General features: G+C 41.7%; 2 protein-coding genes across 3 annotated transcripts in view; one reads left to right on the forward strand and one right to left on the reverse strand.

Annotated features, from left to right (window-relative positions):
* Positions 1-2,759: 2,759 nt before the first annotated feature.
* On the forward strand, positions 2,760-10,351 carry dtwd1 (DTW domain containing 1). The gene is made up of 5 exons (XM_061963921.1): positions 2,760-2,898; positions 6,052-6,286; positions 6,439-6,576; positions 9,622-9,898; positions 9,976-10,351. Exons 2-5 carry the CDS (start codon positions 6,086-6,088, stop codon positions 10,224-10,226), a joined length of 867 nt encoding a protein of 288 aa, XP_061819905.1. The 5' UTR covers positions 2,760-2,898; positions 6,052-6,085; the 3' UTR covers positions 10,227-10,351.
* A 438-nt stretch (positions 10,352-10,789) lies between these two features.
* Positions 10,790-20,896, reverse strand: part of nnt2 (nicotinamide nucleotide transhydrogenase 2) — a 42,892-nt gene continuing 32,785 nt past the window's right edge. For both annotated transcript variants that reach the window (XM_061963919.1, XM_061963920.1), the window contains 4 exons: positions 13,247-13,328; positions 13,038-13,156; positions 12,651-12,766; positions 10,790-12,553 (listed from right to left, as the gene is read on the reverse strand). In XM_061963919.1, coding sequence (XP_061819903.1) covers positions 12,407-12,553; positions 12,651-12,766; positions 13,038-13,156; positions 13,247-13,328 — 464 coding nt within the window. In that variant the 3' untranslated portion in view covers positions 10,790-12,406. The remainder of the gene's footprint in view (positions 12,554-12,650; positions 12,767-13,037; positions 13,157-13,246; positions 13,329-20,896) is intronic.

Genomic DNA, 20,896 nt, shown 5'->3' on the forward strand with positions numbered 1-20,896 from the left:
ATGGTGCAGACAGGCCGGGCAGGCCTTGGATGGAGTGATCCACCCATCCTATGGTCCAAGGCAGGCAGGAAAGAGAGGAAGGACCTTGTTGTTGCTGAGGTCACCAGGATTGAACAGGAGGAGCTCAGAGTAAGGTCTGTGGCACAGGGGCAGCAGGGGAGGTGGACAACTTGGGAGGGTGTCTCGAACCGAGCAATCAGCTGGGCAGATTTCTGGAAACTGCCACAGGCTCGGCTCAGTTTCCTCATCAGGGCAACATATGACACCCTCCCGAGCCCAAAAAACCTACACCAATGGCTTGGCACAGAGCAATCCTGCGACCTCTGCGGGACCATCAATGCCTCACTCCAGCACGTTCTGTCAGGTTGCAAAATGGCGCTGACACAGGGTCGGCTCAGATGGCGGCACGACCAAGTGCTCAGCAAGCTGGCAGAGGTGCTGGAGAAAAGTCGGCAGGAGGCAAACAAACAGAGTCCAGCAGAAAGCCAATGCAGGATCCACTTCCTAAGGCAGGGGGAACCTGCGACACATTCCAGCAAGAGAACACCCGCCAAGCTATTAACACCAGGGGCGGCGTGGAAGATGGAAGTGGACCTGGGCAGGCAGCTCCAATTCCCACAGGAGATATGCAGCACCACCTTAAGACCAGATGTGGTGCTGTGGTCTGCAGCTCTGAAGTCAGTAGTACTGATTGAGCTGACAGTGCCATGGGAGGAGGGACTGGAAGCTGCCTACGAGAGAAAGAAGGCAAAGTATGCAGACCTGGTCGCGGACTGCAGAGAAAGTGGATGGAGGGTGAGACTGTATCCGGTGGATGTGGGAGCCAGAGGCTTTGTGGGCAGATCAACATCACGTCTGCTCAGGGACCTGGGACTACGTGGAGCCACCCTGAGCAGATCCACCAAGGAGCTCTCAGAAGTAGCAGAAAAAGCTAGCCACTGGCTCTGGCTCAAACGACGCGACAAGGCTTGGGGAGCAGTATCCAAGTAGGTTTTGCTGCAGGGGGTGTCAGGGAGACGTCCCTGTTCACTGCCCCGCCACCGGCAGATGTTCTGGGCTAAGGGGCGAAACATCAATGAGAGGTGGTCCCCAGCTGAAGACCCTGCAGCAAAACCTTTTCTGGTATGCGGTCAGGTTTAGGCCTGCCTCAGGGAAGAGGATGTCCCTGCCATGCACAGTCCACCACAGGCACCGGTGGAGGTGCGACAGGCCTAAGGCCCAGCGGCAAGACCACCTTGCTGTAATTAAAACCTAAGGTAGTGTTTTTCAACCTTTTTTGAACCAAGGCACATTTTTTGCGTTGAAAAAATCCGGAGGCCCACCACCAGCAGAAATCACTAAAAAACGAAACTCAGTTGACAGTAAAAAGTCGCTGTCGCAATTGTGGCAGAGGGATTAGTGCATCTGCCTCACAATACGAAGGTCCTGAGTAGTCTGCTGTTCAATCCCGGGCTCGGGATCTTTCTGTGTGGAGTTTGCATGTTCTCCCCATGACTGCGTGGGTTCCCTCCGGGTACTGCGGCTTCCTCCCACCTCCAAAGACATGCACCTGGGGATAGGTTGATTGGCAACACTAAAATTTGCCCTAGTGTGTGAATGTGAGTGTGAATGTTGTCTGTTTTTCTGTGTTGGCCCTGCGATGAGGTGGTGACTTGTCCAGGGTGTACCCCGCCTTTCGCCCGATTGCAGCTGAGATAGGCTCCAGCGCCCCCCGCAACCCCGAAGGAAATAAGCGGTAGAAAATGGATGGATGGATGGACTTTAAACCATAACCAAGCATGCATCAATATAGCTCTTGTCTCAAAGTAGGTGTACTGTCACCACCTGTCACATCACGCCCTGACTTATTTGGAGTTTTTTCTGTTCTCCTGTGTGTAGTGTTTTAGTTCTTGTCTTGCGCTCCTATTTTGGTGGCTTTTCCTCTTTTTTGGGGATTTTCCTGTAGCAGTTTCATGTCTTCCTTTGAGCGATATTTCCTGCATCTACTTTGTTTTAGCAATCAAGAATATTTCAGTTGTTGCTATCCTTCTTTGTGGGGACATTGTTGATTGTCATGTCATGTTCGGATGTACATTGTGGATGACGTCTTTGCTACGCATTTTGATTGATTGAATTGATTGAAGCTTTTATTAGTAGATTGCACAGTACAGTACATATTCCGTACAATAGACCACTAAATGGTAACACCCGAATAAGTTTTTCAACTTGTTTAAGTCGGGGTCCACGTAAATCAATTCATGGTACGCAGTAAGTCTTTACTGTCGTCCAGCATTCTGTTTTTGTTTACTTTGTAGCCAGTTCGGTTGTAGTTTCGTTCTGCATAGCCTTCCCTAAGCTTCAATGCCTTTTCTTAGGGGCACTCACCTTTTGTTTATTTTTGGTTTAAGCATTAAACACCTTTTTACCTGCACGCTGCCTCCCGCAGTTTCCCACATTTACAAAGCAAATACCTGCTGCCACCTACTGATATGGAAGAGTATTACACGGTTACTCTGTCGAGCTCTAGACAGCACCGACACTCAACAACAACACATCATTTGCAGACTATAATTACTAGTTTGCAAAAATATTTTTAACTCAAATAGGTGAATTTAGATCATCTCCCACGGCACACCAGACTGTATCTTACGGCACACTAGTGTGCCGCGGCACAGTGGTTGAAAAACACTGACCTAAGCAACCATATTTTATTTGGCTTCAACAGCTTTTATAAAAACGTACGCGTATATTTCTGTTTTAGCACTTCTCGGGCACCGTAGTTTACCCTGCAGAGGCGCTACTTGCAACCCGGAAGTGCAATGATTTATTTGAAGAAGCCGGACTGTGGAACTCGCCGTTAAACCTTCTTCATTCTCTTCTTGGTGACGTCTCGTCGCCTCGTCATTTGTTGTGGTACATGTAAGTGGAACACACTTGTGACTCGCGTCAGTGACTGCGTGGTTGTCAACACGAACGCTTCTTGTCCATGCTATCAGCTAACATGCTAGCCCATGTGACGTGTGGCTACTTCTGTGATAGGTGAACGTGTAGTAGCGATCGAGGTGTTGCTGAACGTTTATTCTTCAACATAATACAAACATACTCTGCTTATACAGCCACGACTAGCCAGTGCATTTTGTGTTTGCATAAAATCAATCTTTCTAATTAGTTAAGTATCCATCCATCCATTTTTTAGCGCTTGTCCCTTTCGGGGTCGAAGCTGCATTCCAAGCATGTTCTTCCTAATTGTTACATTGACGTATGTTTAATATTGGATTGACTATGGGTCATTTGCTATGAAGTAGGGCTGGGCGATTTTTTAATATCGCGATATTTTTAGGCTATGTCACGATACACGATATGGATCTCGATATTTTGCCTTAGCCGTGAATGAACACTTGATGCATATAATCATATATGATGATTCTATTTGTCTACATTAAAACATTCTTGTTCATACTGCATTAATATATGCTCATTTTAAACGTTCAAGCAGAGAGGGAAATCACAACTAAGTCAATTTACCAAAACTGTATTATTAAGCAGTGGCACAAACATTCATGTCATTTCAAAACAGAAAGTGCAAGATTGTCAGAGACATTTAAAACAAGCTATAAGTGCACTTTTGTGAATGATGTCACCAAGATGACATATCAAAACAACACTAAATTAAAGTGCGCTTTTTGTACAGAACACCACTACAATAGTTTAAAACAAATAAAGTGCACTTTTGTGCATGATGTCACACATAGGGATGATACTCGAAACCGATTTTCCCGGTCGTTCGATAAGAAAAGAACCGAGTCCTCTGACTCGAATCCCTTTTTGAGAACCGGTACCCGTTATCGAGACCACTATAGTAAAGAAAAAGAGTTGGTTCTTTATTCGAATCCCTGGGAACGAATCCCGTCCCGACCAGAAATGCCCCGTGAGACATCACAAGAAATGACGTCACGTAGCTCAGTCATTAGGCGCAGATAGCGAAAGCAGGAAAAAAATGGACCGGAAAAAGCGCTGCAAGGTGTAATAAAGTTCAAAACAAAATGTATAATCCAATGAATAACCTTACTGAGAGATTTGAGCAGGGTACAAACACATGACGAACACTTTTACGACTAACCGGAAACATAGCAACCAGGCTAGCAACGCACCTCCTTTACGACAGCTGTCGCAACGTTCTTAAAGCAACCGCAGCACATACATATATATACACAACATCTCTCTTTTTTAACTTTTGTTTTTCTTTCCTTGTAAACAAAACAAAATCACACTGTATATGTGTTGTCTGTCTAATTATAAATAATGCAGACGAGGCGTGTTGGCTGAGTTCTTGACGTTTACTTTCACAGCGTGCTCATAACCTCATTCTTAGCTGCCGGGTGGGGACATGCAACAACACTTTTCGGGGCTACCGCGCATGCTCGTCACTCCAGTTGCATGCTGGGTAGTGTAGTTGTTATATTCCCTAACTCATAACATCACATCTTTCCCCCTATAAAGAAATAATGTTAACTCAAAGTGTATTTCTTTTTTTTGCTTTAACTTTTCATTTATTAGCATTGTAACCACATTTGCAAATAACTTTTCTCTTCATAGAATTTTCTTTCAATAAAGAAATAAAGTGCAACAATGTCAAAGCATCATAACAAACAGTTATGTGAAATAGCAGCAGAAGTGCACTTTTTGGAGAGCTGTATTATTTTCAGTTTTGTGCTTAAGGGACTAATTTTATTTAACACTATATTATTATTTATACAACTATCGTGATCACAGAGACAGGTTGTTTTTGTGTTACTGTATATATTTGTTTTTCTGAAAAATCCCACTTAATATACTTTGGGTAACAACAGTCAATATGTATTTATTTATTAGATTTAATTTTTTTCTTATATAATGAAAGTGAGCTTTTGTTAAACCAAATATTGTGTGTTTTATTTCCATATACAACAACCTATCTGGACTCGATAAGAGAATCGATAAGGAATCAGTTCGATAAGAGGATTCGATAATAGGCTTGAACTCGATAATTTCTTATCAAACATCATCCCTAGTCACACAAGATATTTCAATAACTGCCAAATAAAAATGAGCTGCATAATAGGTTCCTGCAGACGTTATCTCCTTCTGTTGATGACTTTTTTTTTCATACGGTGTTGATGTAGAAATAGTTGCTTCAGTATTTTGTTGGTGTGGCACCGGCCGGAGATGTTGACATGCGGAGTTTCAAGCACTCTTCATTCTCTAGCGGGTGACTTTTGAAATGATTCTACATTAGCAGTGCTGCTACTTTTTGTAGCAACGCTTTTGCCGCATTAATGTTGAACATATTCCCGCTTGAAGCCAAACCACCGCCAGACGATGGATCCCGTGCTGTTTTTCTTGGGAATTAATTCTTCCTCCATTTGTTACCAGATTCGCACCATCTTTCTCTCGTATTACCACCCGCACCTCACCGTTAGCATTACAGCTAATGTTACCATGTCGCTACCTCTCTGCTCCACGGTAGCGTGTGACGTAGCACACGTGACAGTATGTGACGTATGTAAGAAGGTGCGCTTGGTTTACGTCTCCGTGAGAAGGAGAGACAAGAAAGAGTGGGAAAAGCCTGAAATGTAATGCCCGCAGCTTAAAGCAACTGCGTGAGAATGTATACTCGAATATCACGATATTGTCATTTTCTATATCGCACAGAGACAAACCCGCGATATATCGAGTATATCGATATATCGCTCAGCCCTAGTATGAAGTATGCATTGGTCATATGGGCGCGGCCACCGCTGCTGCCCACTCCTCCCCTCACCTGCCAGGGGGTGAACAAGGGGATGGGTCAAATGCAGAGGACAATATTTCACCACACCTAGTGTGTGTGTGACAATTATTGGTACTTTAACTTTAACTTAAGGTTTGAAGGTGTGTCTTATCAGTTTTGCTAAATACCTGCTCCGGTGTGTGATAAATCATTAGTCAAGCACCTAAGAAAACGGTTTTAGCAAAGTCACAGTTTACATATTTATTGGTATTGTATACAGGTATGTCTCCCAACTGAAAGCTAAATGTGTCCCTCTTGCACAGCTATACATATTTGGTCCACATTAAAAGAGCAAGCATGAGCAGCCATCCTGCAGACACTCATGAGCTCTCCAAGCAGCCTCTTCAAGGACTGAAATTGGCATCGCATGCGGTGCTGGAGAAAGTGCAGCAGAGGGGCAGGTCAAAGTGTGCTAAATGTGGAGGATCAAGGATGTTCTTCTGCTACACATGCTGCTTATTAGTGGACGTCAATCTGCAAGAAATCCCCACCGTCAAGGTCGGTATAAAAAGTTTTCGTTGTTTGTTCTTTGCAGCCTTCAGCAAAAGTCCTCTTGATGGTTTTAATGTAGTGGAAATGTTATGACTTTTTGCGTGAGTTTCATTAAACGCTGCACTCAGTGAGTTCGAATGACATGAGTTGTCTTTTAGCTTCCAGTGAAGATAGACATCATCAAGCACCCTAACGAGACAGATGGCAAGAGCACTGCTGTTCATGCCAAGATTCTTGCACCGAGCGATGTCACCATATACACCTACCCCTGCATTCCAGAGTTTGATCAAGACAAGGTTGGTTTACACTTGTAGTTGCATGTATAGTAGTACCTCAATTAGTGAGCTTAATTGGTTCTGTGAAAAAGCTATTATCTCAAAACACTTGTATTTCAAACCAACGCTGCCTTTACGCCCACTTTTTTCCTTCCCATGGTTAGAAATCAAAGTTATGTTGAACTTTACCTATAAGCTAATGACAGTGAGTAAAACCAACTGTTTTGGGCAGATCTTGGGTTTAACTGCGGCATTTGCTACGCCAACTAATGGCAGAGATGCTTGTAACTGAAAGTTTTGCTTGCAACTTAAATCATAAACATTTTCTGAGAGACAGCTCTTATCTCAAAACATTTTTAGTTGAGGTACCACCGTATTAGAATTTAGCTGATGCCCATTTTTTTGGTACACTGGTCTGTGGTGGATGTTGCAAGCACACCGCTGTTTTGTTTTTTTGTTTGAAACAAAAAAAAACATTCTTGTTGACATGAAGAGAGAGAAGTCTAAATCAATTCAAATGAAATTATTCAAGAAAATTATTTTAGGTGCTGCAAAATACTACAAAATGTTTTTTTAAACAACCATGTTTTCATACTGTATGACATTTCAAGAATATTATACAACATATAAAAATGATACATGTGTCTTTATAGAATAAAAAAGCATACTTTTTTTTAATGCCGAATATAAGAACGCCAAAGATGTGAATAATTTAAAAACAAACTTGCTTGGTTATCCATCCATCCATTTTCTACCGCTTATTCCGTTCGGGGTCGCGGGGGGCGCTGGAGCCTATCTCAGCTACAATCGGGCGGAAGGCGGTGTACACCCTGGACAAGTCGCCACCTCATCGCAGGGCCAACACAGATAGACAGACAACATTCACACTCACATTCACACACTAGGGCCAATTTAGTGTTGCCAATCAACCTATCCCCAGGTGCATGTTTTTGGAGGTGGGAGGAAGCCAGAGTACCCGGAGGGAACCCACGCAGTCACGGGGAGAACATGCAAACTCCACACAGAAAGATCCCAAGCCTGGGATTGAACCCCAGACTACTCAGCACCTTCGTATTGTGAGGCAGACGCACTAACCCCTCTTCCACCGTGCTGCCCTTGCTTGGTTAACTTTTTACAAATTACATTTGTCCTTATTAAATTCTGAACTAATTTCTGGATGTTATGGCAGTGTTGAGTTGTGGTAGCTTTAGGCTTTGCTGCGATCCTACTTCTTTATCCAGCAAATAAGTTGAGACTAACTCAACTGTGCCCTTAACTGGTTTCTGCCGGGTAGTTTACCCCATTTCTGCTTTAACCGACTGCCGACTGTACAGTACTCCACATTACCTGAATTGGCAGACAAAATAACACACAAATACCGACTAATCAATTCTATAACCATTCATAATGCCTGTCTTTATGTTATCATAAACCGGGTTTCCGTGGGTCATTAAAAAACATTAAAAGTCATTTAAATAGATTTTGCCAAAATTAAGGCCATAAATAGCATTCAAGCATTAAATACGATGTCCAGAGCAATTGGCAACAAAAAAAGACAAGAAAACAAACCAGCTTACTCAGTTTTTACAATATGGGAAGAAAAAACTGCCTTTCAAAATGTTCCATTTTTATTGAAGGGCAATTTTTTTCTAACAAATATTGATTCCATTTTATTTAGATGTTTGTTTTACCTATTTAGGATAATTAAGTTATCGACCTTTTAATTACAATGGTAAAAAAAGCACTACAGTAATGCAAAATGTTTATTGCGTTTGAAAGGGTTACTTGTATTATTTCAATATATTATGGTTACATTAGTGCCTTATTTGGCCACAGTTAATGTTAACTTTTCAACTATTTAACATTTTTATTGTTAAAAGTTTACAATTTTGTCCAAGCAGACTGACTATATAAAATAACAATCCGCAGTAGGATATGAGCATTACATTTTATTCAAGTTGCATTAAAAAACATTAAATGCCTGCAGAAATCCCGATGAAGTATTTAGTTAGTGCATAAATTTGCAGAAACCACATTAAGTGGTAATTGAGCCAGAGTCTGTGATCCACCACACATTTCAATGACAATGGATGTCAGCAGAAAACGTTTATAATTTTAATACATTCTGGGCCTGATTTACTAATGTCCAAATACCACATGCTAAACAGCGTGTACAATGGTAATGTGGTGCAGACCGCCTTATTTAAATGAGGACTGTGCGTGCATACGGGGCTTTTACCACAGAGATGATCATTTTCTGTATGTTCATGTTATCATGCAGCAGCACACGTCAATAATCTTGTCGCAATCTAGACAAAAAAAAAAACATACATATGCACACTGACACTTAATTCTGTGCGTGAGGCTGTGGATCGCATCACCAGCGCATTCATGCATCTGGAATGACTCACGCAAGAAAAGGCACAATAAAAAACGTCTTCATATTGGAGATATATCATAGTACTAGAATTCCTAAATTTTAAAAAAAGTCAGCAGACACCAAAACGCATCAATTGAATTAGTTATAATCAGCCCCATTAGTCATCCAGCAGCTATAAAATTATAAAAGGAAATTGCTGACTAGACAACATGTCTAATATTTTTTTTATTTCTGACAGTCCAAAATGTTGCCAAACACACGTGGGACGGAGGATTCTCGTTTGTACAATGTCTGCCTTTGCAGCGCGAGCACAGATTCCGCAGCCGTGTGCATAACTGTTAGTTTGCACATCCTGCTGACATGTGCTAAATAAAATGCAAAATAGTGCTCGCAAAATGGTGATGAGTGTCGCTAAATCACATTGCGCGTGATAAATATTTATATTTGCATTTTCTCCTCCCAGTATTGTGTGTGTTTTGATCATCAGCATATATTTTGCATACGGTATTAATGAAGACAGAGACGCAAAATGGATTGCACGCCTTATTCTGCTCACTTAACAAATGCAATCCACTTTGTACACGTTTAGTAGATTAGCTTTGTGTGTGCTATTAAGTTTGCACATGTTCTAGTACATGCAAACCTTTAGTAAATAAGGCCCTCTGTATTCTGCATTCTCTCTTTAGGTTGTGTTGGTGTTCCCTGGTCCAGGCGCTGTCACAGTACAGGACATGATGCAATGTTTGCACGAGAGGACATTTGACCCCTCTGGTGAACCTTGGTTAAAGAGGCGGAAAATAGACAACACAGCATCTGCCACACACACTGCAGAGGACCCAGAGTCAGGGACCACAGATGAAACAAAAGGCTCAGAATCAAGGGCACATCCCCTTCAAAGGGTGGTCTTCATCGACAGCACATGGAACCAGACCAACAAAATCAGCACAGATGAGAGGCTACAAGGTACTTAAAGATTACTTTTGTGTGACAGGTAAGTTCATGCGACAGTCTGACGTCAGTGTACTGTTTTCACCTTTCAGACCTGCTACAAGTGGAGCTGAAAACGAGGAAAACATGTTTCTGGCGCTCTCAAAAGGGCAAACCAGACACTTACCTGGCGACCATTGAAGCGATCTACTATTTCCTCAAAGACTTCCATGAGCAATGCCTTGCTCAAGACTACAATGGAGAGTACGATAACCTTCTCTTTTTCTACTCCTACCTGCACTCTGTGGTCAACAAGTCTATGGCTGGAAAGAAGGAAGCTGACAAAAGAAAAGAAAAACTGTAAAAGACTAAGCTTGGACATACTTTTTTCAAGTTTATTTTTTTGTCTGGGACAGTATTTTGAGTTGAGACAGTGGCACATTTTGATAGTGTTCAATTAAAATTAAAATGGTTTACAATGACACATAAGCCTGGTTGCTATGTGAAAACATGGAAAACAATTACTGACAGTGGAACAAACTTGGATCTAAAACTAGCATGTGCTATTTTGTTGTTCTTATTGATGCATTTCCATAGTTCCATAAACCAAAGAAGATCCTGGCCATCAAACTGCAAGCTATAGTAGTTTTCAAAGAAGAGCAAGGCTTGAATTAATTTAAAAAAACAAATACACTTTTTCAAGACTATTTCTTTTACAATAGTGCAAATTTCAAATATACCTAAAAGAAATAAAATCACTTCAAGATTATACATTTTTAGCAAATATTTGTTGTACTGTACTGACCTGCTTGTTTTACATTTGTATGTACAGTAGAGACATTTATAGATACAAACCAACAGTTGCACCAAAGGACTTCAGTTGAGGTCAATACCATAATCTGAATTTAATAAGCACTACAGGAGTCATACATTTAAATATATTTTATTTACAAACCAGTACATATGACATAATGCTCTACATTCCCTTCGTTTTTTTGTTAAAGAGGCTGTTTGCAACTTGCTCAAAGTTCCATTTTTCAAACCAAAAAACACAACACTACCAGCTAGCTTATGTTGTCATGATGGTTTAAAGGGGAATTGCACTTTTTTGGGAATTTTGCCTATCATTCACAATCCTTATGTTAGACAAGCACAAGTTTTTATTTTATTTTTTATTTTTTTAAATGCATTTAAAGTTGTTAATAAATGCAAACAAAAGTCTGCTTACAATGGTGCCCATGGAAGTCGCTCTACTCTGCCTACAAAGCCCTTAGAATACATCCTAACACCTCTATTAAGGTTTTGTATACATGACGTGGAATGTAGTAACAGGCACATTCACAATAACGTAATATTTACGTATTTTGCATACGGCAGCGCAATTACTTAAAAAATGCATCACGTCAGTTTTTTTTCTTCGACATCATCTCTTGATTTTTACTCACTGCAGACTTCATGAGAGCCAACAAACATAATAAAACATCACTTACTGTACATGGTCTGCTCTCATTGGGATGCCGCTTGCTAGGATGTTCATATATTCCTGTTAAGATGAAGAATGACTCAGGGGTGGAACCAAGCATCTTTACTTGTTTTTCTCACCATTTCCGAGTCTAAATTGGATGCCAAAGTTGACCAACTTTTCAGATTATGTCCTCTTCCTTCGATCTCTGAGAGACATTATTTTATCTTTGGTCTAAAATAAACTTTCACGAGCTCCGAGGTGACAAAAGCAGCTCACTATCCGATGTCAATACAGCAGCACAAGCTAGTTACCTCTCTGTGATCACGTCGCAGCTATAAAGAGTTTGTCTGCATTAGCGCTTATAATAACAAAATCACTAATACTTGGTTAATATTCAGGTCACAAAAATGTAAATGGAGTATTGCTGGGTAGTTATTTAGAGGGCTTTATGGGCGTACTAGAGGACCTCCCATTGACTCCGTTGTAAGTAGACTAATAAAAAAATACGTCTGTATTCTTGTCTCTCATAATGATTGTGAACGATTGGCAAAAAAAAAAATGCAGTTCCCCTTTAACAGAAAATATAGATTTAAAAAAAAAAGTGTCCATACATTTTACAATTACTAATTATACTGAAGGAAATTTCTCATCTGTCTGAATTTGGTTGGCATTCATGCACATGTACATGCAGGCAGCACACAAAATTGTCCCAGAGAGGCAACTAACAATTTGTACTCATGTTGTTACAGCAGACTATACATTCAATGATAGCTAACATTGGCTATCCAAATTGCTATCCTTAGACAACAACACGCAAAGCTAATCTGCGTGGACGTGTTACGCACATGTCCTTACATGCTAAAAGCTGTAAATGGGCAAGTATAATGCTTAAAACATTGGAAAGTTAGCGCCCTCTAGGTATCTGTAAATATTGGAAACAGCCCCTTTAACTGTAATCTACTTTTGTAGAGCTTAACATTATCCATTGCAATTCATAGACTGATACTTAGTTGCCAAAAGTGGGGTTGGAAACAACCATTTAAACTAAGGAGCAACATGTAGTCAGCTGGTGAGGGCACCTAGTAGTAGACCTCTCTAATCTTTGCTTGGAGGCTGTCACATGTCTTCTTAGCATCACCCAGCAACATTGAAGTGTTAGGCTTGTAGAAAATGGGGTTATCTACTGCAGCGTACCCCACACCCAAGGTCCGCTTCATCACAACCACCTGGTGTAACAGGGTGAACAAAGTGTTGGTTAGGATGTCAAACACAATGCGAAAGTCAAATCATCACATACAATATTTTGTTTGAAACTGGACCAACCTGTTTGGACTTCCACACCTCCAGGACGGGCATACCAGCAATGATAGAGTTTGGATCCTCTTGAGCAGCGGAGTTAACAGTGTCGTTGGCACCGATGACCATTGTCAGGTCCGTCTCTGTGGGCCACATGCATTTACAGTACATGACATCACACACTTTTAGTACATTTCCGAGGGCCACTTAGCTCTCTAATAAACATAACCGTGTGTGTCGGAGTGTGCCTGCATGGAAATCCTGATTACTGTCACAACACAAGAGGCTGATCCAAGTAAAAATGGAAAAAATGTGGTGGACCTCTACTAAATGGATGTCATTTTAGTCAACACCTTGCGGCTGAAGAGCATGCTCCTTGTGGAATACTGTACAGTACTGTGGAAAAAAGCTTACCTCGAAAGTCTTCATTGATCTCATCCATCTCTAAAACCACATCATACGGAACACCTGCCTCGGCCAAGAGGACGTTCAGCTGGCCTGGCATACGGCCCGCCACTGGATGGATACCAAACCTAAGTAAAACAGATGCGCACAATCATCATTGCAAATGTATTCGTTTATTGCAAACCAATGAAGGAACTCATCAGAATATATTCTGTCACCTGACAGTCTTGCCTTGTTCCCTTAACATCTTCACCATGTCTGCAATCGGGTACTGAGCTTTTGCTGCACACAACCCCCAACCTAAATACAGAAAAACAATAAAACCTAAATCAGTGCCACAAATTATCGTGACTATTTGTAACCTTGAAACAAGTGTAGAGTTTGAGCAGGAAATACTATATTACTGTTCTGTTCTTGGGTGTTCCAGCCATTCAAATAGAGAGATAAGAAAGCGTTTTCATAGAGTCCCAAAAGAAGAGAGCAGAATTAAACGTAAGAAAAGGACAAGAGATCGCATTAGTTATTTTTTTGTGGTTGCTATGCCTAAATATAAACACGAAGACTTGCTCGTACAAATAAACTGTCATGTTAAATCCTAGAAATAAAATCGTGTGTGAATGTGAGTGTGAATGTTGTCTGTCTATCTGTGTTGGCCCTGTGATGAGGTGGCGACTTGTCCAGGGTGTACCCCGCCTTCCGCCCGTGTGCAGCTGAGATAGGCTCCAGCGACCCTGTAAGGGACAAGCGGTAGAAAATGGATGGATGGATAGTCCAATATACCGTATTGGACTATAGGGTCGCGGGGGCAGCAGCCTAAGGAAAGAAGCCCAGACTACCCTCTTCCTGTGGCCTCCTACCGGTTGGACGTGCCCTAAACACCTCCCCAGGGAGGCGTCAAGGTGGCATCTTGACCAGATGCTTGAACCATCTCACCTGGCCCCTCTCAATGTGGGGAAGCAGCAGCTTTACTCTGAGCTCCTCCCGAATGACGAAAGCTTCTCCCCCTATCTCTAAGAGAGAGCCCCGCCACCCGACAGAGGAAACTAATTTCGACCGCTTGTACCCGTGATCTTGTCCTTTCGGTCATAACTCAAAGCTCATGACCATAGGTGAGGATAGGGACGTAGATCCACCTGTAAAATGAGAGCTTTGCCTTCCAGCTCAACTCCTTTTTTACCACAATGGATCGATACACTGTCCGCAACATGCAGATGCCGCACCAATCCGCCTGTCGATCTCACGATCCACTCTTCCCTCACTCATGAACACCTCAAACTCCTCACTTGGGTCAAGATCTCCCTAACCCAGTAATGGCACTCCACCCTTTTCAGGGCAAGAACCATAGACTCTGACTTGGAGGTGCTGATTCTCATTCCAGTCGATTCACACTCGGCTGCGAACTGATCCAGTGAGAGCTGAAGATCCTGGCCAGATGAAGCCATCAGGACCACATCTGCAAAAAGCAGAGACCTAATCCTGCAGCTACCAAAGCGGATGTACTCAATGCCCTGACTGCGCCTAGAAATTCTGTTCATGAAAGTTATTAACAGAATTGTTGACAAAGGGCAGCCTTGGCGGAGTCCAACCCTCACTGAAAACGGGTCTGACTTACTGCCAGCAATGCGGACCAAGCTCTGACACTGATCATACAGGGAGCGGACCGCCTCAATCAGTCAGTCCGAAACCCAATACTTTGTGAGCACTCCCTACAGGACTTCCCGAGGGACACAAAGGGTACAGAGCTGGTCCACAATTCCACAACCAGGATGAAAACCACACTGCTCCTCCTGAATCCGAGGTTCGACGTAGCCTCCTTTCCAGTACACCTGAATAGACCTTACTGGGGAAGGCTGAGGAATGTGATCCCAAGATTGTTGGAACACACCCTCTGGTTCCCTTTTTTAAAGAGAGAAACCACCACCTCGATCTGCCAATCCAATATTAGTAAATACTAAAAACAAAACTATGGATGAAAGTACGAGAATGTCAACGCGTTGACTGAGTGGGCGAGTAAAGAGAGAGAGGTACCGCTTGCACTGCGCAGTAGAGTGATGAACGGGTCTGGTTGTGTCCTGCAAAACTAATAATAATGCAATTGTCGCGACTCGGGTGATTCGTCAGTCTGACCGGAAAGTAAAGTGAAGTGTGTTACTCATCGCCACATTTGGCGAGGCATGTTTGAAAGCAAAACTTGCAGCGCGGTGCCTCCCTGTTTAACGCGTCACCTTTACCGTTAGTTTTGAAGCCCAAATATCTCCATATTGCGCTTCACGCACCCTCTTTATGAACCAGTAGAATTGCCGTTTTTTTTGCCATGCTATTGCTTGTATGCACTTTGTGTGTGCATTTTGACACACTCAAAATCATGCGCCTCGGCTCTGTAGTCACCGCCGCACAGCAGCTTAAATGGTACCAGTATTTTTTAAAGGTGGTATAGTACTGTTTTCAATTGATTAGTACCGCGGTACTTTCTTAGTACCGGTATACCGTGCAACCCTATGACAGACTGTTTATAGCAGGAAATCAACTGCAAACAAATGTATAATTGTTGTCATTAGTGACACGATCACAGCAGCACGGCACTCGTCATGTGACTCAAATGCCTTACTTAGCAATGCATGAATAAATCCAACAAGATGAATGCTTAATTTGTGGACCCCTTAGATGTAAAGACATGCTGTGCCTCCGATCTTTACTTCTCTAACTACCGTAAGTGTCAAATGAAGTGAGGTATAGATAGCTGTAACGTCTTGGTGATGATAAATGGTTTATATCATTAAAACCTCTAAAGGCCTTAGTGGCCACATGTGTGGACAGCACCTTTTAACTCTTATTTCCAAAATTGTGTACACTACTGAATTGGGGTCTTTTGGCCTATGTGGACACTTATACTGCTATCTGGTGGTGTTAGAAGAGTATAACATACAATGGAATTTGGGTGGGAAAAAAAGTGTAAAAATACGAATTAGCATGTCACTAAACATGAAGTACACGTTTGTGTACATATGGACTAAGTACATCATATCAAAAGATGATTCTTAGTTTTTATTCTAATTAGGGTCCAAAAAGCCCAAATAGCAAAGAGAAATAAAAAAGCATCTAAACAAACAACTTGGGCCTTAAGAGGTTAAAACAAATTATTTTCTTAAGAGTGTATAAATCCACTCCATCCCATTTAAAATATTTTTCGTGATCGCTTATATATTTGCCTCTAAACCTTTCAAAATACACCCAAATGTGCATTGATTCAGGTAAATAAACAGTAGCCTAATGGGGCTCCAGATCATCTCCTGAAACCCAGAAGTGCCTGGATGTGCCTCTCGGTCAAGTGATTTCAATCCAGCTATTGACTTGGTCTTTTTATTGGAATCTAATATTGTTGTTGACTGAACGGCAGCCGGTGGGATGCTTTGTGCTCTTCTACAACTATGCGTCTCTCTAGGTCTTATCAGACAAGATTGCCAACTCTTTAGCTTTCTGGTTCCTCACTGCCATTCTCTGCCAATACAGACTTTGCACAAGTTTGACATTTCACTGTTTTTTCCCCCCTTAAATCAATCCCTTATGTTGGACGCCACATCTGTACATGTTATGGTTTAAAAACCACAGGAGAACAGTTGTATGTAGCCAAATTATTCTTTGCGGTTGACTAAGTTTTTGTGCTAGAGGCAAGAAAAATAGACATCCGAGTGACATTGACAAAACCAAATTGCAGTGGTTAGTAGACTTGACAATGGTATCTCCTTGGCTGAGCAGAAGCAATTGAAGGCAATTGGTCAAAATGGTCCACAGGAGAACAAGCAATAATGTAACAGTCTTGCTGTATTAATGTTTTGACAAATACATGTTTTACCTCAAATATTTGTCCTGTGTTTTAGCCTGATTATAATTATGATCACCAAATTAAAGGAATGGCTAGAATTAAGGTTTTAGAATGGCCTTCCTAAAATCCTGACTTAAATGTGTGGACAATGCTGAAGAAACAAGTCCATGTCAGAAAACCAACAAATTTAGCTGAACTGCACCAATTTTGTCAAGAGGAGTGGTCAAAAACCAGAAGCTTGTGGATGGCTACCAAAAGCGCCTTATTGCAGTGAAACTTGCCAAGGGACATGTAACCAAATATTACCATTGCTGTATGTATACTTTTGACCCAGCAGATTTGGTCACATTTTCAGTAGACCCATAATAAATTCATAAAAGAACCAAACTTCATGAATGTTTTTTGTGACCAACAAGTAAGTGCTCCGATCACTCTATCACAAAAAAATAAGAGTTGTAGAAATTATTGAAAACTTAAGACAGCCATGACATTATGTTCTTTACAAGTGTATGTAAACTTTTGACCACGAATGTATATAGATACCGAAAATATTAGGAAAAATAAATGCATCATCTGTGCCCTTCCCCCTTGCTGTGTGACCAACACACCTGCGACATTCACATATCTTAAGTCTTGAATACGTTTGTATTGTATGCTTTGCTGCTCTTTAAGTTCGCATTTTGTTGCATTTTTTAATTTTTGACTTGAGTCTGTGAAAACTGGATAATACCCCTGTGTCGAGGCATCGTTGTACGCTACACAGGCTCGCCATGCACACTTGCTGCGTGATGTGCACCTCCAGCAAACTTTTCGAGCTGACGGCGACAGGGATCGTTTAGACTGACAGTAGTGTTAGGGGAATATTGTCCACCTTAAAGGGGTTTGATTGATTGATTGAGACTTTTATTAGTAGGTTGCACAGTGAAGTACATATTCTGTACAATTGACCACTAAATGGTAACACCCAAAAAAGTTTTTCAACTTGTTTAAGTCGGGGTCCACTTAAATTGATTCATGATACAGATATATACTATCATCATAATACAGTCATCACACAAGATAATCACATTGAATTATTTACATTATTTACAATCCGGGGTGTGGGGGGGGGGGGTGTTCTACACCAATTCACAGTCGCATGCCGATGACAAGGATAGGTTTGGTTGTTATCATCAGTCATCAACAATTGAGAACAGAGAAATGAATATTGGAACAGTGTAGGTCTGACTTGGTAGGATATGGACAGCAAGTAGTGGGCAGAGAGAGAGAGAGAGAGAGAGAGAGAGAGAGACCAGAAGGCACAAGAAAAAATATCTGCATTTGATTGTTTACATTCGATTATTAACAATCCGGGGAGGGTGTTAGTTTAGGGTTGTAGCTGCCTGGAGGTGAACTTTTATTGCGGTTTTGAAGGAGGATAGAGATGCACTTTCTTTTATACCTGTTGGGAGCGCATTCCACATTGATGTGGCATAGAAAGAGAATGAGTTAAGACCTTTGTTAGTTCGGAATCTGGGTTTAACGTGATTAGTGGAGCTCCCCCTGGTGTTGTGGTTATGGCGGTCATTTACGTTAAGGAAGTAGTTTGACATGTACTTCGGTATCAGGGAGGTGTAGCGGATTTTATAGACTAGGCTCAGTGCAAGTTGTTTTACTCTGTCCTCCACCCTGAGCCAGCCCACTTTGGAGAAGTGTGTAGGAGTGAGGTAGGATCTGGGGTGGAGGTCTAGAAGTAATCTGACTAGCTTGTTCTGGGATGTTTGGAGTTTAGATTTGAGGGTTTTGGAGGTGCTAGGGTACCAGGAGGTGCATGCGTAATCGAAAAAGGGTTGAACGAGAGTTCCCGCCAGAATCCTCAAGGTGCTTTTGTTGAGGAGATTCTATAGAGAAATCTCGTTTGTTGGTTGACCTTTTTGATTACCTTGGTTGCCATTTTATCACAGGAAAGATTAGCCTCTAGAATGGAACCTAGGTAGGTGACCTCATCTTTCCTGGTGATAACAATGTCACCCACTTTTATAGTGAAGTCACTGACTTTCTTAAGGTTGATGTGGGACCCAAATAGGATGGATTCCGTTTTACCAAGTGTATGGATAGCTTGTTGTCAGCGAGCCAGGTGCATGTTCTACAGAGTTCAGCACTGAGGATTTTCTCCACCTGTGACTTGTCCCTGTCTGATACCAGCAGGGCCGAGTCATCCGCAAACAAAAACAATTCACAGTCGCATGCCGATGACAAGTCGTTTATGTATATTAGGAACAGTAAAGGCCCCAATACACTGCCTTGGGGGACTCCACAGCTCACTGAGAAGGGGGGACGGACACGGTGCCGTTCACCTCTACCACCTGCTCCCTCCCCTCCAAGTAAGATTGCATCCAGCTCGATGAGGTTTTGTTAAATCCGATTGCTCTGAGCTTATCCAACAGTATAGCGTGGTTAACGATGTCAAAGGCCTTCTGAAGGTCCAGCATGACCATGCCGCAGTATTTGCCCACGTCCACCTCATGTTTGATGTGGTCGGTCAGATAGAGAAGGCACGTGTCAGTGCAGTGATTAGTTCTGAAGCCGGATTGGAATTTGTACATGAGTTTATTAGTGGCAAGGTAACTATCGACCTGTTCATAAACTATTTTCTCCATTACTTTCGAAATGGAACTGAGAATAGAAACAGGTCGGTAGTTGCCAGGTTCCAATTTGCTTCCTTTTTTAAAGAGGGGAGTTACTCTTGCTATCTTAAAATCTTTTGGTACTTGCCCTTGTGTAATTGATAGGTTTGTTATGTGCGTGATGATCGGGGCAATGATGGAGGCAGAGTCCCTGAGGAATCTGGAGGGAATATTATCAAGGCTGGTGGCCTTGTTTGGCTGGAGCGCGCTCAATTTTTTAAACACCTCATCAGCTGTGACCATTTCTAATTTGAAATCATTGTTGGATACTCCTAGCTTTCTGTAGAAGGCTTTGATGTGTTCTACACCAAAGCGACCAGAGTGGTGGGACAGCTTGTTGACAAGAGTTGCGGCTATGCTGGTGAAAAAGGCGTTAAGTCTGCTTGCTACCTCCATTTTGTCTGTAATGAGGGAGTCACCCTCCTTGATGCTGATGTTGGTGAGTCTGGTTTTAAGTTTCTGGCTGCAACCAGAAACCCTGGCTGCAGGGAACTGCACTTTTTGGGAAATGTTTTCTATCATTCACAATCCTTATTTAAGACAAGCACACATATGTTTTTCTTTTTCTAAATATGAAATAATTGCAATCAAAAGTCCGCTTACAATGGAGTCTTTGAGAGTCGCTCTCTTCTGCCTATAAAAACCCATAAAAAACATCAAAACACATCCCTTAAGGTTTTGTATACATGTTGTAAGTTTATGTAAGGGCACATTAATAATATTTAATATTTAAGTTTTTTGATCATATTAAACTGCAGACTTTATGAAAGCCAACAAAAATAAAACTTCACTTACTGTACAATGTCTTCTGTCACTAGGATGCCGAGTGATATCCTGTTTTAGATTAAAAATTACTCATAATCCTCACGAAGAAAAAAGGGGTGGAACCAAGCGTTTTTTTGTGTTCTCCTCACCATTCCCGGGTTTAAATTGGCTGTCAAAGTGTACCAACTTGTCAGCTTACATCCTCATCTTTCCATCATACAGGTGAGAGGCATAATTTATGACAGAATAAATAGAAGTTTGATGAGCAAAGAAAGCGAGGAAACGGGTTACCACTCAAAACATAGGGACACACGGTAGTGATCACGGCACTGCTGTAAATAGTTTGTCTGCGTTAGCACGTACAATAACAATATCACTAATAATTGGTAATATTCAAATCACAAAATGTAAATAAGAGTATTGGTGGCACTTTTTGGATGTTTTTTATTGGGTTTTATGGCAGAATACAGGACCTCCCATTGGCTCAGCTGTAAGCGGACTTTTATTTACGTTTACTTACGAGTTAAAATGCATCCGTCGTCATGTCTTTCATAATGATTGCAAACAATAAGCAAAATTTTAAAAAAAAGGGCCGTTCCCCTTTAAAGCAGAGT

Source organism: Nerophis lumbriciformis, linkage group LG06, assembly GCF_033978685.3.
Source record: "Nerophis lumbriciformis linkage group LG06, RoL_Nlum_v2.1, whole genome shotgun sequence".
Taxonomy (NCBI): Eukaryota; Metazoa; Chordata; class Actinopteri; order Syngnathiformes; family Syngnathidae; genus Nerophis; species Nerophis lumbriciformis.

Coding starts and splice junctions, on each gene's coding strand:
- dtwd1 (XM_061963921.1), top strand. CDS start 6,086: ATGAGCAGCCATCCTGCAGACACTCATGAGCTCTCCAAGCAGCCTCTT. Junction 6,287..6,438: donor AAGAAATCCCCACCGTCAAG/GTCGGTATAAAA, acceptor GTTGTCTTTTAG/CTTCCAGTGAAGATAGACAT. Junction 9,899..9,975: donor CACAGATGAGAGGCTACAAG/GTACTTAAAGAT, acceptor TTCACCTTTCAG/ACCTGCTACAAGTGGAGCTG.